A 17,951-nucleotide genomic window follows, 5' to 3' on the forward strand; every position below is an offset into this window, starting at 1 on the left:
TATTGTTATTATTGTTCTTCTTCTTATTATTATTATTGTTGTTGTTATTGTTGTTATTATTATTCTGTTTATTGTTATTATTCTTGTTGTTGTTGTTCTCATTATTATTATTATTGTTATTAGTGTTGTTATTATTATTATTATTATTATTATTATCATCATCATTATAATGAGACACTGTGTTTAAGTATAATTATCATTATAATAAGACACAAGGTTTAAAGTATATTCGCCTGTTGTATACTGTGAGTTTGACTGAGCAGTTTCACGTGGCTCCCTGTTCCTTATGTAGTGCGCTTAAAATACTGATTTAGAGATCCGATCATGTTTCATCCACATGAGCACAAGTTGGTTAAACAGGTTTTTTACGAGTTCTTATTATTATTACTCCAACTCGGTTGTTGTTGTTGTTGTTGTTACTTTAACTCAAATCTGTCGCGTGCGTCTCCCGTGACGTCATCTCGATCGCGTTGGATTTTAGAGCGAAACTTTTTCCTGCAGTCCGCGGGAGCGCGTGTCCACCGGCGCAGAGCGGACGTGACGCGCGCCGCGCGCCGCGCTGCCAGTATAAAGCCGCGGGACGGGACCTGGGAGCGACGAGGGAGGAGCGCCCAGTGTCCGGTTCAGCCCGTTCTGCCGGGCACAGCTCTAAACATGGGCCTGGTCATCTCTAACGTCTTCACGCGCCTCTCACAGCAAAAACAAACGAGACTTTTAATTGGTGAGTTTATTTCACTGATCCGATTCACTGCTGCGCGGCGGTCCGGTCGCTGTGCTCATTCATGTAGAAGCAGTTCAGTCGCAGCTGAGGAAAGCTGTAAAACTTTAGAAATGTTTCTTGAGCTGTAGAAGACTTCATAATAATTAAGGAAGCCCTATGCCATTAATTAAGCTTGTTGTTATTAAACATCAATTATTAATATGAAAAGTAGTTCCAAGCTTCTGGAAATGGAAGTGTATGTATTATAGGATAAATACATGGGAGGAATGCAGGAAGACAAATCTAACAAACGAGTTCAAATCTTTCTCCTCACAGTTGGTCTGGATGCAGCAGGAAAGACCACCATCCTCTACAAACTCAAACTGGGGGAGGTCGTCACGACCATCCCGACTCTTGGTGAGATTTGAGAGACAGTGTTGACCTGATTTTTAAATGTATGGACCATTCGTTCACCACCCCCTCTCTCGTTTTCTCTCTCTCTTATCTCATCTCTCTCACTCTTTCTCTCTTCACTCTCTCTTATCTCTCTCCTCACTCTCTCTCTATCCTTACTCTCTCTCTTGCTTCAGTCTCTCTATCTCTCTATATCTCTCTCCCTCTCCACTCTCTTTCTTCACTCTCTGTCTCTCTTCACTCTTTTCTTCATTCTTTTTTATTCCTTCTTTATTTTTTTCTCTGTTTTAAAATTTCCTTCTTTCTTTGTTTCTTTGTTACAGTAATCCTGTTGCAGCCAGAGCAGGTTAGGCTGTGTGCAAACCTGCACTCAGTAGTTTAAGGTAGTTCAGCTCAGTGATGCTAGTTTGTTTAATGTTGTTTTATGCTCTGTTTGATAGTCAGGTTCAACACATTAAAGTACATCTTAAAATAGCTTCGTTTAGTGATCTTTCTTTATTTGGTACCGTTAAAGTTCTCTCTGAGGTAAGATTTTCTCCACCACTCTTCCTGTTTTCTTACCTGTCTGGGTCATCTATCTTCTCTTTGATACACAGGCTTTAACGTTGAGTCGGTTGAGTACAACAACATCTCTTTCACCGTGTGGGACGTGGGTGGACAAGGTCAGATCAGACGGCTGTGGAAGCACTACTACCAGAATACCAAGGTTGTTTTCATCTTTGAATGAAGATTAGAAATGGCTTGATTGGAGGGTCAAATTGTCTCTTACTAAATTTGAACCTCGTGTTACTGCAGGGCCTCATTTTTGTGGTGGACAGCAGTGATCGAGAGCGGATTGAGGAAGCCTCGTCTGAGCTGCAGACACTAGTAGGTGTCAGGGCTCCTCAGTATGGACAAAATATCATATTGGTGTTGTTGGAACAAAACCTTGTATCTCCATTTAGATTTTTTTTTTTTTTAGTTTTTGCCATGATTTGAAAATGCATGTTGCCCTTTACATTGTGTGTAAATTTCAAGATGAATGGACCAAAAGAAATGACCCAAAATGACTTGGAAAAAGCTCTGGTTCCATTCACTTACATTAAAAGTAGAGGAGGTTTTTCCTTCTCCTGTAAAGTTACCCTTTTGGAGATAGAAGGTTTTGTCCCAACAGCAGCGGTATGTAGCATGACTGCAGTGTGCCTTGCGATATTAAAATACAAATTGCAAACTGTTGAGGTGTTGAAGAGAAGTTATGCCAATTTTGTGTTTTAAAAAAATCAGCGTAATTATATTGTTTGAATTTTCTAGAGAAACTTGTGAAATATTTACAGTGGTGGTGATAGGAACCAGACGTCTGAAGAGTTTAATTGCCCTAAAAGACAGTTACATGAAGTTGTCACATAAATGTTGTCAGATATATGAGACATTGTTTTATAATAGTTCGGAGGAAAGAATTTGGCTTAAAACATCTTAAATACATATTAAACACTATAAATATGACGAGTGCTGCTGCAAGTCAGTAAAGCCTGTAAGGCCTGAATAATAATGACATTAAGTCAGATTTTGCAGACATGGAAGCGGGCATATGCACAGGCTCAAAAAGAAGGCTTGGCTCAATGTTTAGGTCTCAAATGCAAAATCAACATTATGCTGATGATGATGATGATGCAACCACTTTCAATACTCTTTAAGCACGCTTGCAGTCAGGGAAGGGGGCCAAAGCACAGCCAGCAACACAAAATGTTCTTCCATACATTGCATGTATATACACATTTCCACCAGAGAGGTCTCCAAATACCCAACTTACACAGTTTAACATCAGTTCATAGTGGAGAGATACAGTACATGCAGGGCATTGTACACCCTCAGAAAGAAAGGTACTAAACTGTCACTGGGGCAGTGCCCCTCTTATCACTGGGTGGTTTCCTCAAGGGTACATCTCAGTGCCTTTAGTCAGGGAACATAATTGTACCAAAATCCATTGAAATCTTATTTTCTAAGTTGCATTAACTCCACACACCCTGTCTCATCTCTAGGCTTCCAATTTATTGTTTGGTTTTAAAACATTTGGTTATGGAAATGCACAAATATGTACTTTCCCACTGGAAAAAAACTTATTTAAGGTAAAATTGGACCTTAAAAAACAGTAGTACCTTTGAGGGAACAAAAAATAGAACAAAATAGAAACAATGACTTTTGTCACTACCCAAACAATCATAACGCCACCAAAACTTTCATTTTGAGCTCAAAAACACTCACCAGTACATGACAAGCAAACACGGCTTTGAACAGTTGTACACACATAAAATCATAGTATTTTCCATTAAAACACTAATATGTGTTTCAGTAGCGACACTTCTTAATGTTTCACGCTGACTTTCAGACTTCAGGGCACATTTACTTCAAAAAACACCATGTGGCCACGAGGGCAGGGTTGCAGCCTCACTCCCTGCTCTAAAATGCAGGTGTGCTGCTGAAATAAGGCTCGGCCTATGGGCTAAAACGCTTTATGTTGTGAAAATGTAAGACAGCGTTTTTTTACTTTAAAAAAATCATGATAAATCTAAATCTTTCAACTTCAACTTTAAAATAAGTGATCTAAAAAACAGCATTGAAAAATACAGAAAAGTATTATTCTTACAAGTTGAAATTTAGAGGTTTAGGTTTGGAGCAGACACCTCCCAACAGAAAGCACCTTAGAAATTATGATTTTTTTTCAATGTGTTTAGCTTATTACTATCTCAAAACATTGCCATGGGTTTAAATAAATCATAACATGATTATAACGTAATTGTAGGTCTGAATGTTTGTTTGTTTTAGTTATTTATTTTGTGGGACAGCAGTTTGAACTATTGTAGTAAGATGATTCACACATTTTCTGTGCTGTTCCGTCTTTATACATCACACACTTACCGTTTTCTCCGTCTTTAGCTTCAGGAAGACGAGCTGAGGGACGCTGTCGTGCTGGTTCTCGCTAACAAACAGGATTTACCCACTGCTATGCCAGTCGACGAGATGACTGAGAGGCTGGGGTTACGGACAATGACTGAAAGAACTGTGAGCTCTCTATTAGCACTGCAGTTCTAAAGTTGATATAAAATGTACTGTCACTAAGATGCAAGTTCATTCAAAAGCCTTTGAGCCAATGTGACTTGGTGGTCTCTTTTCTCTCTCTTCAGTGGTACGTTCAGTCAACTTGTGCAAGAAGTGGGGCAGGTTTATATGAAGGACTGGACTGGCTGTCTGATCAGATCTCCAAACGATAACATTGCGTCATTTTTACACCTGTTTAGAAATTGTATGTATGTATAATTGTATAATTTAAATCTCTATATTGTCATGTCCACAGTGACCCCCTCCTTTGAGTCTGTTATTTTATTATCATAAATGTGATGTATTTATCTTGGGTTTTTTGTTATTCTTATATCTGTAAGATTTATATATTTTGAATTTTTATTAAAATGATGTGGTCAGAGTACCCATATTGTCGTCTTTCCTTTTCGATACCCTTCATGTGAATGACATGAACAAACTTGTTCATGTAGCGCCCATCGCTATTAAAAGAGACACAGCTTTTGTACAAGTCATGGTGCTTTATTGAACAGCTGTCGTTGGCCGCAGCTACGCCGTGCATGTACAGAGTTTTCTCTAACAGCTTGCCTTAAAAGCTTAAGCTTATTTCAACTTTATTCTCTCAGCTGTCAGCTCTTGGCTGACTCTCAGTTCTTCCTGCTGTAGCACATATCCCCTTGGGAAAAACTAGCCCTGCTTTCATAATAAGAATCTTCATCAGAATAAGCTGTAACTAAATCCTGAGAAACCAATAATCTAAAATAACAAGTCAAAAACATTCCTTGAACAGGCCACAGTTTGACGAATCTCTCCTGTTTTTCAAAAGCTCTGTGTAATTAATTGGTTAAAATGTAAACAGTCATTCAGAGTGGTTTGGTGTGAAATGATTCATTTGAGAGAACCTCACAGAAAGTTATGGCATTATATGATTATGAATGTTCTGCTTGGTCAGAGACATTGTTTTACAAAAGGTTAGCATTAAGGATATATATATATATACGTATATTGTTATACATAATTTGTAAAAAACATTTACACTGGAGGCATACATGTAGGGCGTTGTAAGGCAAAGTAGTTCCTAAAGAAGACTATTTTATCATTACACATTGTGGTTCCTGTCACCACCACTGCAAAGAAATCTAGACAGCCAGGTTTCTCTACTGTGAACCATGTCATACCTAAACACTCTGAGTTACATTATTTCCATCTCAATGACTGAATTATACAGAATTTCGAAGATTCGGTGGAATCCCCCTTTTACCGAGCGCCTGCACTAACTAAGGAGAAAAATGCTGTTTTGATTTCAGGTTGACTTTAACGTGTGGCGCCCATCTCCGTCCCTGGTGAACAGGATGCTCTCAAAACTGCCTTCAGCACAAACGCGCTCGGTGCTGTCTTGTGATGTGGCACATGTGACGTCACCCGGGCTGCAAAGTAAATGTGTGACGTGGAGAAAAAAAAACGGAGAAACAAAGCTGCTGTAGCCGCTGCTGCTCGGACTGCTCGGGCATTTGTTTCTCCGGAAAGCAGAAAAACGTCCAGCCTTCCTGTGTGGATGCAGAGAGCCGCGTAGTTCTGCTCTCCGCTCTCCCGCCTCAGCTGAACAGCCTCTCCGGTCTTTCGTGGTGTTTTCGCTAACGACCCCGCCGAGCTAGCCTGTTAGCCGCCTAACGACCCTGCTGAGAAGCGCGACTCGCTCCTCCAGATTTACATTAAAAAGCGTCGTTCAGCTGCTCTCCACGTTGGCCGTGAGTGAACATGGGGCTGACCATTTCAGGCGTCTTTTCTCGTCTTTTCGGCAAGAAACAGATGAGAATTCTTATGGGTGAGTTGGAAACTAAGCTCGGCGCCTGCAGGCAAGTTTCTCGTAAGTCGTTAGCCGGCTAGCGAGCTAGCTAACGTTAGTGTTACCGTGTCTACCAGGTCTTTAGCTGAATAAAGTTAACCGTCTTCCAGTAACAGTTACATGGATGGGATTTGTGCCAGTGTTAGTTACTCACTAATATATCTAGTGGGCTGTTTTTCAGTGTAAAACATCGTTGCATTCATTGCCAGGTGAACTTAAAGGGGAATTCCACCGTCTTTCAAAATTTCTGAGTAATTCAGTGATTGAGATGTAAGCATAGTGGTTTGATGTGAAGTGGTTCAACACAAATGTAGTCATTTTATTTATGATACGAAACCACCAAACCTACAGGCTTTATATGTGATGGTGATAGTAAAAAATAGTCATAAATCGAGGGGGGGGGGGTTCTTTGGGGCTTATTTTGCATTACTACACAATGCATGTATTTGTCCACATTTTAAGCCAAAATTGATCACAAAACTGCCATGAAACATCAGGGGGCATATATATCTAGCCATTTCATGTATGACATTTCTGTGAGGGAGCTTTCAGAGGCATTAAACTCTTCAGACATCTTCAGATTTTGAGTGTTTTTATTTTATGTCTAAGACGATGAACGTAACAGTCTTTGCTGTCTTTCTCTGTTCTTGCAGTTGGTCTTGATGCGGCTGGGAAAACTACAATCTTGTACAAACTTAAACTTGGAGAAATAGTCACAACAATTCCAACCATAGGTTTGTATAGACTGCACCTATATTTACTTACCTAATGCCCTTGATTATACTCTTTTGCAGCTCTGAATGACTAAGTATAGTTGTGAGACTTTAGAGAAGGTTAAAGATAAATCTATTAAAAAACATAAATCTAGCCTTTAAACACTCAATCAGGAATCGGCAAAGCCCACAGACCAGTTAGTAGTACTGCCACAGCGACACCTCTGCTAAAACATACAGTGCATTATGTTTACCATGTTCTCCGTCAGTAAACACACAGCTAGTCCTGAGCTGGCTGTGGTGCAATTTCAGCGAAGGCTCATCCTGGCTGGTGTTTAACGGGTTACTTTACAGTTTGGAGGATCCTTCTAAAACATATTGAGTGTGTGCTTATTGTGTGTTCTGCAGGCTTCAATGTTGAGACTGTCGAGTACAAGAACATTTGTTTCACCGTTTGGGACGTGGGTGGCCAGGATAAGATCAGACCTCTTTGGAGGCACTACTTCCAGAATACGCAGGTAATTGTTTACTGTGGTACAGTAAAATCGTTCTGGCTGTTATGTAGCATATTAGTATTTTGTGATGCTGCTTTTCAGTTTTTGCAGTGTTATTAGCAACATAATTTCCATTATAATTACATCAGTGGCCATAAAATAGAAGTGTTTCTGGTTCCAAGAGGTTTGTTTTAAGTTTTTAAATTTGTTTAGGGGACTTTACTCATGATTCCTAGGACAGTTAACTGCGAAGTATTACATTTACTGGGTGCTTACAGTTGTTTTAAAGGAGAATTATAAATAAATGAAAAGTAGATAGTCTCTGGATATAAGGTTTCTATATAGGCAATGTTCAAAAAACAGTGTACAGTTGGTGTAACTTCAGTAAAAGTAGAACTCCAGTGCTGAAAACCCTCTCTGTCTGCCCCGGCTGTCCTTGTATTTAGCCATTATTCCATGGCCTTCCATCTCTTATTCAGTTTGGTCACCGAGCCTTTGCTAACATGCTGAAAAAACAGCTGTGGGAGGCAGCCAGTATTTTTGTTTTGGCCAGACGCCCACATACTGTGCACTTTATGATTGTGATATAGGAGGACAGCTCTGTGTGCTACTATAATGTGCTTCTTATCTCTGACTTATCTCTGATGCCATGTATGAGGATGTTAGGGGGGGGGGTGGACTTAGAGATTCATGTTGCTTTGGCTACGCAGAATGTTAGGGAAATGGTCCATAGGAATTATAGTATAGATGAGGTTTTAAAGATGGTATCTGTGTCAGGGCACTGTCTGGCCCTTATCAGTATGTCATCGTGTGAGTATTTGGGCCAGGATGAGAGGGTGAGACTAAAATAGTAAATTACACTCAGCACTGACCTGGACTGCTCTTGTTACACTAATTTTGTGATTAAGTTTGTACATAAAATCTTAAGTAAGTCTGTACAGGTTTTATACAATGGCTCCTGATTAACCAACACAAAGGCAGCATGAGTCTGAAAGTTTCACTGTCTGCCATGTGACAGCTGGGTGTAGCTGTCTCACTGAACTTCATGTTTTGAACTGAAAGTTTAACCAAGGTATGCAGCATTCAGGGCCGTTTTCCTGTTTTCTAGTCGGGTGATATTGTTGTGTTTGTGCTCTGTGCGGTTTATGCTGGTTTAATCAGCACCTACTTCGGCAGGTGCAATTATTTAGTAACTACGAAGATCTACCAGATCACCACAGCTTGTTTTAGTGATGCATAAACCTGAACAGTTTTCTAGTTTTCTATTCGGGTCATGTTATCATCACTTAGAGGCAGGTGCAAATATTTAGTTACTACTAAGATCTGCTAGTGGTGCATAAATCTAAACTGTAATGTTAACACTTACATTATGACTAGCTTATTTTTACTAGCTTAACTTACATCTGGTGCAACCCTGAAACAGCACCTGGGCAATTCAACAATGTTTGTGACGCCATAAATGAACCAACATTGTGTTTTCACATTCCTAACATTTTCATCCATTCTAATGCTTTAAAGAAATCTGCTGTTAAAGAATATTTTGTTATTATTTTGTGACTTGTTGAAGTTCTTTAATATTGTCCAGTGGATATTTCGTGTGTGCCACAAGAACATTTTCATGCTTGTGGTTTGGCACTCACCATTGTCTGTGTGGTTGTTGCAGGGTCTCATCTTTGTTGTAGACAGCAATGATCGTGAGCGTGCACAGGAAGCTGCTGAGGAGCTGCAGAAGATGGTTAGTGAGACACACCCACACATCACTTTGTTGTTGGGCATCACTGTTACTTTACCGCCCACGTATATATTAACTTTCCGTTATGCGCTAGAATGTACAAGAACGGCTGCTGAGGCCTTTGTATGTATTAGTAGGTAGAAATAACAAACAAGTAGTAGTATTAGAAAGTAGTTCAGTGGAATACTAAAATGCATCCAATCAAACGGCGGCTTATATTTACATTTTACACACTTAATGTATCTACCAAGTCTATGTATCTCCTGTGATGGCAGATTTTAATTCCTGGATACACCATTGGTTGCTTTCCCAGATAGAAATAATATAATATACTGGACTGCATTTTCCTTTCAATGGAAAATCTCTATGCAGAATGCCATGTAGTCCAGGACTAGACCTAAACTCTGTCTAGGAAACAGACCCGACATGTCCAAAGGCTTGCAGGCACATCTTCATCCAACATTGCTTTTGAAAACAAGGGTATTAATAGGGATTTTGTTCACTTTTGCTGCCTCATCTCTGAAGGCTTTACACTAGATGTTCCAATATTGCTGTGAGGTTTTGATTGCATTTAGCTACGAGAGGTTTAATGAGGTCAGGTGCTGATGATGGATGATTCATTCTGCATCATAACATCTTTCCCACTCGTCCTGGATGTTTTGGGTCATGCTCCTTTGCTCCAGAGACATCAGTTCTGCTGCTCCACAGTCCAGTGCTGGGGGGGCTTTATACCACTTTAGTCAGTGAGCTTGGTGTTGAACATGGTGACCTTATGCTCATGTGTGACTGCACCATACTTGCACGACAGCGTGCCGTTCTATTGACAATGCATTTCAGTGGAGACTATGAAAGATCAGCCGTGGGTGCACCAGAAAGAGTTATGATTACCATAATAACTAAAAAATAAGTCATAATTGTAATTTATACGCAAGTAAGAAACCTCTAGTCCGCTGTCGGGTTGGGTTATAACTCTGTGGGAGTGTTAATTTCCATGAAAGTTGCGTGTAACTCTTCATCAAAAGAGAAAAATATGAATAGATTTGAATAATGTATAAAGCACTCCCTAAATCTGAAAGTTGCTCCATATGAAACGACTTTCCGGAGGTGTTTGTTGAATCTCACTTCATTTTTACGTCTTTGAACAGCTTCAGGAGGATGAGCTCAGAGATGCGGTTCTACTGGTATTCGCCAACAAACAAGACTTGCCCAATGCCATGCCCATCAGTGAGATGACAGACAAACTTGGTCTGCAGGCACTTAGGAGCAGAACTGTAAGTATGCCCCCACACTTCATAAAGATGGTCCTTCAGTGGTTCTTTAGTAATGAAAATGGTCCTTTGTGTGATTAATTGGTTCTTTGTGTTGAGAAATGGTTCTTTAGATAGAGAATGTGTTTTATGTGGTTTTATGTAAAACCTTTTTAAAAAAGGGTTATATAGCATCAAAAAAACACATTCTCTATCTGAATCATTTAACAATGAAAAGAAACCTTTAATCATACAAAGGGTTCTTTGAGTGTTTGTGGTTCGATACGTAAACTAAAGAACCATCTTTAAGTGTGTAGAAAATCTTCAGGAATGTATTTTTGAAGCATTAAAATTTTACCTGTTTTTAGCTTAGTTTCAAATGTCAGAACCACTAAAGCTTTCATTACGCTTCAGCTTCAGCCTTCCATGTCTGAAATGTAGCCTATATGTTGTCTGGCCAAATAAATGTTCAGGAATCTATTGATCTAACCTATCTAATGTTGAATTTCTCTCTGACAGTGGTACGTTCAAGCAACCTGCGCCACTCAGGGAACAGGTTTGTATGAAGGATTGGATTGGCTTTCTGAGCAACTGTCCAAACGCTAAACTGCGATGATTGGATGACCAAGAGGTGTATTTTAATCAAGGACATGACCAGCAGACCTGATAGACACATGGGACATATTGGAGTATACCTGGGTACCAAATTCACCACTGAGGCAATTTTGACAGTGTTTTTTTTTTTCTGTTCTTTTTTTTCTGCATTGGGTTGACTGAACTTGAACTTCCTCGATCATTTCTACCGGGCGTATGTAACTGTGCCTGTTGTAGTTTAATGTGGACTAACGATTCAAAAGCTTGTAAGTTAGCTCACCATGGGGAGGAAAGTTAAAGGATAGAGATACGCAAAAAGTGATGGATTCTCAGCATGTTAGGTTCTTGAATTTTGTCAAAGATGGGATCATATTTATATTTAACACACAAACACATTTCTGCTCTGGCTTTATTCAGTTTATTATTTCATGTAGTCTTATTATTACATTTGCATGGCTTTTAATCTGGACCACTTCCGTTAAAGGAATTTAGATACAGTCTTGTAGCAAAAAAAAAAAGCAGGCATTGCAGTTTTGGGAACATAAAACACTTTCGGGCTGTGCTTAGACACACGGCAATATTGCTCAGATGATTTTAATTTTTGTTTTTATTTAACCTGAACAGATATGTGCTTTTGTGGTCCTAGCCACACTTGTGTAATGATCACAGAATGGTAGAGGGAGTCTTTGTAGCAAATAGAAAGGTAATTTGATGTATTACAGTGGCATAGGGAAAGGCTTTAGTTGGACTTTCAGAACAGATCAGATTGGCAAATAGTAAGAATTGATACTCTGTCTTAACTGAGCCTTAACACAGATTACTAGCAATTTTGAAAGAACTGGTTCACCGAAAAGTCAAATCAACACTATTTCTCCCTTAGCTTACATTCAGTCAATCAGCCAAACATGTTTGGTGTTTAAAGTTTACTCCATTTTACGGTGGAGTTAACACAGCATGAGTTTACATAGACTTCCATTATTATTTTTAGCAATGTTAGCCTCATAGTTACAGTGCAAAACTAACAAAGCACCAAACATGTCTTGGCTGACTATGTATAAAGGGTGTTTTTCAGTGAATCACTTTTGACTTGACCACGTTTGCCCATTTTTGTAAATAAACAGCCTTTATCTGTATTTACAACAACTGCCTTAAAATATGCTTTTTCTTGCTGTGCGAATGTATGTCAGTTAGGTTTTAATTCCTAGTAATATGTACCTTATTTGAAGTCAGCCAAATATCACATATCACAATATTCCTTTTTTTTTTTTTTTAAACTTGGATGCTGACAACAGCACCTTGATACCCAAGTGGTCAGTCTGAGCAGGCATTTGCAATCTTACATATGAACTTTTGCTTTTCATTAGCCCATGTACAATTTCTAATAAAAATTGAAATAAATTTTGCTATTGTGACATTTTTCTTGATATTTTGGAAAGTCTTTGAACAAGTAATGATTGAAACTTGATTTTTGCCTTAATCAAAACAAACAAGAACCGTCCCTCATCCTGAAGTAATGTTCTTCATGAGCAGTGGCTTTAATGCAGTGGTCACCAACCCTCTTCCTGGAGCTGTATTTTCCTGGAGAGTTTAGTTCCAACCTGTATCTTATACGCTGCACCATCCCACCTACCATTAATGCGTCTGAACCAGTCATTAAAAGATCATTGAAGTCATTAAAGAAGTTAATCTGCTGGAGCAGGGGTGGCAGATTGGGGCTGGAGCTAGGCTCTGCAGGAAAGGAGATCTCCAGGACCACAGTTGGTGTCCACTGTCGTAGTGCAAACAAGAAATACAAAAATGAAGCGTTTAAATACTATTTTAGGAAGTTATGCCAGTTTTGGTGAATGCATTGCTAAATGGGTGGCATGCTGTCAGTACAAGATTTCAGAGCATTCAGGATCTGAAGTAATGTTGATTCAATTTAAGTACTAGCATTAGCAGATGTATTGAAACATTAAATACTGATCTGTCATCAATAAAAACCCCCAACTAACAAATATACAAGCAGCCACTTCATCATTCATCACATCTAAAGTGAATACGGTACTGTTGAAAATGTGAGCTCCACATCAAAGCTCGACCTAGATATCTTCATCAGCAAAACCAAAGCCAAAACTGTAATGCAACCTCATTTCCATTTGAGGTCACAGACTAAAGCTATGTGGTCAGATGGGTGAGAGACGCTTGGTAGAGCCTGGTAGGTGGTGACCTCTTGATGGCTAGGCAGGGGAATAACCTGCTCTACCTGCAAAGCCTCAAGTTCCATGAAAATGTAGTCCAGACAGCCATGAAAGCCTCCAACATAGTTAGTGTAGGCTGGTTCTCCACATGCACTAGTCAACCGAAAGGGGCTGAGAAGCTCCATTTGGACGAGCTCTTCAGGCCCATTAGATGCCCAGTCACTGTGGTCCTCTGGTAAGGAACCTTGACTGAGCAGCTGGAAGAGTCCCGAAGAGGGCGTGCTATTGAAGTCACCACAGAACAGTAGCGTCCCAGGGTGTTCTTCTGAGACTTGCTTCAGGTGCTTAAGGGCCACAGCCATCTGTATTAACCTGACGTTTCCACCTTAAGACAAAAAAGAGAAGAGCTTGTGACGTGTATCCTCTGGACATGTAATAACTAGGGGTGTTCAAATGCATTGCAGTTTCAGAATGTAATAATAATATTTTTCAGCAATGTAAGTACTTATTTGTTTTAAAAATTCTGGCTCTGTTGAAAAAGCTTTCCATATTGTTTTACTGTCTATATTTCATTACTGTGTAAACATATTCTTTAGTCACACTTGTGTATTTAATGTATTTTTAGAAATAATCATGAATCACAGCAAAACGATCAGATACAGGAGGATTGTGAGATTTCATGAGAGACCAAATCATTTCTGAAATCCGGTATCTGAATCAAATTGTTGTGTGGTAAGATATGGGGATCTTATGAGCCCCACCACACGACATTTACTCTCAATAAGTATAAAAATGACAGTAAACCTGTTTACTTGTATTGTTTTGTCTCAAACACAATGATGCCCTCAATGTATTGCCATTCCACCCCCAAGATTAACCTAAACATTCAGGTTAGTCTACCTATTTGAATAATAATTATAATATTTATAGAAGCTGCCTGCCATCACAGTGGACAAATAAGGGTATACAGATTCCAGAGAGCCCTTACTGTGCAGTATGAATATTCTGATGAAATACAATTTGGATTATTTGATGTATTCCTTTGCCATTGGGCCTCAGCACGGCTGCCCCCACCCCACCTGGCAATTATGCCCTTCTAACAACTAACTAGTGACCACTGAAACAAAGTTCATTACCTTTAGGGTGCCAGTAGAGATGCGTATTCCCAACACACACTGTCTTTGATGGATCACTTACTGACTGCAGCACAGTAACCTTATGAAAAAAGAAATAAAAGAGCATTTGGGTTTCCTGAAGAATTTCACACCCGATTCTACTCAGCATTCAAATACACTAGAAATGAGTCCTGATTTAACACACTTCAATCAGCTCCTCAGGTCCTACGTGACTTTACCCACGTCCACCATGAACTTTAAAGGTATAGTTTTTTTTTATAAACAAAATGTACGCCCTCTTTCCTACAGCTTTTCCGCTTACCTCAAACGTAGCCAATCAGCAAAGACACTTTTCTCGGCTGAAGTTTTTTCAGCGTTGTGCTGAAGAAGATACAGGGCTAACGTAGCTCATAAATATCAGAAGCTTATAACTCAGTAAAGACCCTTATATAAACCGCAGGTCTAAACCATCACAAACTTCCCTCATTGTTGTTCATCTTGAGTCTAATCTGATTCCTGTATGAATAGAACAGAATTAACAACCATTGGTCAGTGTGTTCACACTCTGTGAAATTAGACCTCTGCATTTAACCCATCCGTGCAGTGAAACACCCACACACACGCACACTAGTGAACACACACACTAGGGGGCAGTGAGCTCACTTGCCCGGAGCAGTGGGCAGCCCAGGGAGCAGTTGGGGGTTAGGTGTCTTGCTCAAGGGCACATGAGTCATGGACTGTCAGCCAAGGGGATCTGTGAACCATAAGCTCCATTTGAGACTACTTCATTTTTAAAACGGTTTAAGTCAAGCGTGTGATGATTTAGATGTGTACAGTGGAAGAATGTGTACAACTGTTACCTAGAAGCCTCAAGCAAACTTCAGGCTGACTGACTACATTTGGGGCAAGAAGAAAAATGAGTAAATCTGATTCTTTGGCAAACTATTCCTTTAAACTTCTAATGGGGAATTACAGATTATTTGTAATTTCTGCATAAATAAATGGTTAAGCTGTAGGCAAAGTCATTTTGTGTACAGTAGGTTGTGCTGGCGACAGGAACCAGACATCTGCCCCAAAGTTAGGTTTGAAAATAGATTTTAGCCAAAAATGTACATTTTAAATGTGTTTATAGTTGAGATACATGCAAGGCACTGTGGGACAGAACAGTCCCCAAAAAAAGCTTATTTTTAGAGAGTTACCACTATTTTAATGATACGAATTTTGGTGACGGGAACACCTCAGAAAGCGCTCTCATATAAAGTCGTTACTTGAAGTGGTTAAATACACGCTCTGCGATGTCTGCCAGGTTGTTTTATGGTAGTGTGGTGATCAGGTCTTGGCTTAAAACGTACTTGAATCCATTTATTGTAACCCATTCGTGACAGGGAGGTACCCGCAGAGCGCTGAAAGGCAAAATAGTCTTTGTTTCGATTTATGACTAGTTTATGATCATCAATATTACACATGAAACACAGAATACCCCTGTGTGTGTTTACTGGCTGTTTTGAATAATAAATAAAATGGCTATGTTTGTGTTGTATCAAGACCCCTGATTCCCATCACCACCACTATAAAAAAATTATGCATAAATGTATTATTATTATTATAAATAAATGTATTATGCATAAAATTATGCAGAACATTTGAAAAATTTGTTGAATCCTCCTGTAATCACGGCGGTCTTCAGGAAGGAGGAGCATTCCCACTGGTGGCACATCCTAATACCTGCAAAGTCGTTGATCTCTGCACCACTTTCTCTTTCAAAGTGGGGTTGCTGGACACTTTCTCCAGCAACATGCTATGGACAGCATCCTTCATTAAGGCCTCGCTTAACATTATGTCATGCTGGCTTATCAACTTGAACTTGGACCTCCTGTAAAAGGTAGCCAGCCCCTCGTGCTGCTTCTCCTTTATCCTGAAGACACCGTCCATGCCAAAAGCGTCAAGTGCAGGTGACAGGCTGTCACTGAAAGCTCCCTTGTCCACCTCCTGAAGGCAGATGATGTCAGCATTGTATCCAGAAAGCTCCTTCTTGACCAGGCTTTGGCGGTAGTCTAACTCCAGTGCATATGGAGCACAGTACGGGTACAAGACCGTCTTGGAAAGCTCGGTCTGAGCATAGATGTCAGCTAAGATGTTGTAGGACACAACTCTGACCGTGGAGGCATCTGTGACCTTCTTTGTGTACATGTGCCTGTTGTCAAAGGTACAGACCCCTGGTCCTGCCTCCACAGTGCCTGAAGACACCAGCTCTTTAGCCACTCCATATCTGGACTCATTTCCAGGAGTGCACTTCAGCTTCACCCTCAAGCCAATGTCCAGATTAGACGGCGTGAAGACCCGCTCACTGCCAGCTTCCACCCAGCAGCCGTCCTGTCCAGGCGCATGCGCATTAGGAGAGCTTTCTCTATACCATGTAAACGTGCAGTCCTTCAGATCCCCGAATTCCACCTCCAGCTTGGGGCAAACTGGAAAACCAGCCAGGAGGGACGCAGGCAGCTCGGCTGTGGTGAAAGTGGGAGGATTCCGGTCAATTTTGTACTTGGTTTCTCCGACCTGCAGCACTGCCCCGTCCTGCCATGCGTCAGAGTTCAGGGAGTCCTCAGACACGAAGTCTCCGTTGAAATAAAGCCGAACCACCGGCTCCTCCGACACGTCCGCGGCAGCCTCGCCGGCTTTATTCGCCTTCGCCTTCTTCCCCTTTCCCCGCGCCTTAATAATACTGTTGGATATCCGAGCGAGCACCTTACCCAGCTCCTCCGTCTGGTCCCTCAGCATGTGTTTGTGGCTGCCATCGAGGGTGAAGGAAATAGTGAGCTTGGACTCCCAGGGCACACACCGCACAACTGCGCGCTCCATCCTCCTATAAAAGCGCCGAACGGCAGTGTTATTGTCTACTGCTGGCAAACCGCGTCGATAAAACAGGCCAGAAAGGAAGGCGCGTCGTAACATGAGGCTTTGACAAGTTAAGCCATGAAAGAAAAAGCTGACTTGTAGCCGACATGCTACCGGAAGCTTCCGCTTTCAGCGTTGGGCTGTGTCTCAAATAGCGCCCTGCTCCCTACATAGTGCAGAGAACTCCTAGCGCCACCCTGTCTTCCGGTTTTGTTAAAACACTAGAGGGAGCTAGCGTAGACTCCCGGGCGAGTCCAGAATGAAGCGATTGATGTGGAGCATTTGAAAATCATAGTTTGTAAATGCTTAAGCATTATTTTTAAACTTATTTATTTATTTAAACATTTAAACCTTTAAACTCCAGTTATAAGGCTCTGTAGACGTTCACCACGTCAGTGCGAGCCGTTTCAGTCAGCCAACGAGCTGATCAGCCAATCAGCGCTCAGGACCAGTAACGTCAACGCCCTGTAAAAAAAAATGACCTATGTAAAAATGACCAGTTTTCTTTACTTTTTAGTGAAATGCATCCTTATACTTCATGTCCCGGTCAAGCGGTTAAAACTGTTTTAACTTTTCATTTTTAACCGGTTTTATTCGTTCTCCCCCATTATTTTAAGACTTGCTCTCGGGCGCCCTCTGGCGTTCTGCTGTCCTCTGCTTGACATAAAGGGAGAAATTGGAAGCAGCCAGGCTCCCGATAAACTGCCTCTGGTCTAAAATGAATGGCTTCTGTGGAGCTTTTGTACATAATTGCAGTTTGTCAGCAGTTAATACTTTCTATACAGACAAATTCAAGACAGAACTGCTACGGTGTTTTTAACTCCAGTTATAGTATTTCATAACTGTCTTATGTACATTCATGTCGCCAATGCGTGAAACAGATACCGTTCAGCAGCAGTGCCAGCATCCAATATCCTAATGTTTGCTGTAGAAAAAAAAAACAGAATAACTGGTAAGTTTTTTAATA

At 40.5% G+C, this 17,951-nt stretch overlaps 3 protein-coding genes across 3 annotated transcripts; 2 read left to right on the top strand and 1 right to left on the bottom strand.

Annotated features, from left to right (window-relative positions):
* Window positions 1-585: 585 nt before the first annotated feature.
* LOC108431612 (ADP-ribosylation factor 4-like) lies at window positions 586-4,519 on the top strand. Its single transcript, XM_017704877.2, has 6 exons — window positions 586-721; window positions 1,037-1,117; window positions 1,711-1,820; window positions 1,910-1,981; window positions 4,028-4,153; window positions 4,276-4,519. Exons 1-6 carry the CDS (start codon window positions 655-657, stop codon window positions 4,360-4,362), a joined length of 543 nt encoding a protein of 180 aa, XP_017560366.1. The 5' UTR covers window positions 586-654; the 3' UTR covers window positions 4,363-4,519.
* A 1,080-nt stretch (window positions 4,520-5,599) lies between these two features.
* LOC108431611 (ADP-ribosylation factor 5-like) lies at window positions 5,600-12,192 on the top strand. The gene is made up of 6 exons (XM_017704876.2): window positions 5,600-5,993; window positions 6,668-6,748; window positions 7,136-7,245; window positions 8,885-8,956; window positions 10,099-10,224; window positions 10,720-12,192. The coding sequence occupies exons 1-6, from the start codon at window positions 5,927-5,929 to the stop codon at window positions 10,804-10,806; spliced, it is 543 nt and encodes a 180-aa protein (XP_017560365.1). The 5' UTR covers window positions 5,600-5,926; the 3' UTR covers window positions 10,807-12,192.
* pde12 (phosphodiesterase 12) lies at window positions 11,978-17,121 on the bottom strand. Its single transcript, XM_017704875.2, has 3 exons — window positions 15,815-17,121; window positions 14,111-14,189; window positions 11,978-13,359 (listed from the first exon to the last, which is right to left on the bottom strand). The coding sequence occupies exons 1-3, from the start codon at window positions 17,039-17,041 to the stop codon at window positions 12,923-12,925; spliced, it is 1,743 nt and encodes a 580-aa protein (XP_017560364.1). The 5' UTR covers window positions 17,042-17,121; the 3' UTR covers window positions 11,978-12,922.
* Between the last annotated feature and the right edge of the window lie 830 nt (window positions 17,122-17,951).

This window comes from Pygocentrus nattereri, chromosome 21 (genome assembly GCF_015220715.1).
Source record: "Pygocentrus nattereri isolate fPygNat1 chromosome 21, fPygNat1.pri, whole genome shotgun sequence".
In the NCBI taxonomy this organism is placed as follows: Eukaryota; Metazoa; Chordata; class Actinopteri; order Characiformes; family Serrasalmidae; genus Pygocentrus; species Pygocentrus nattereri.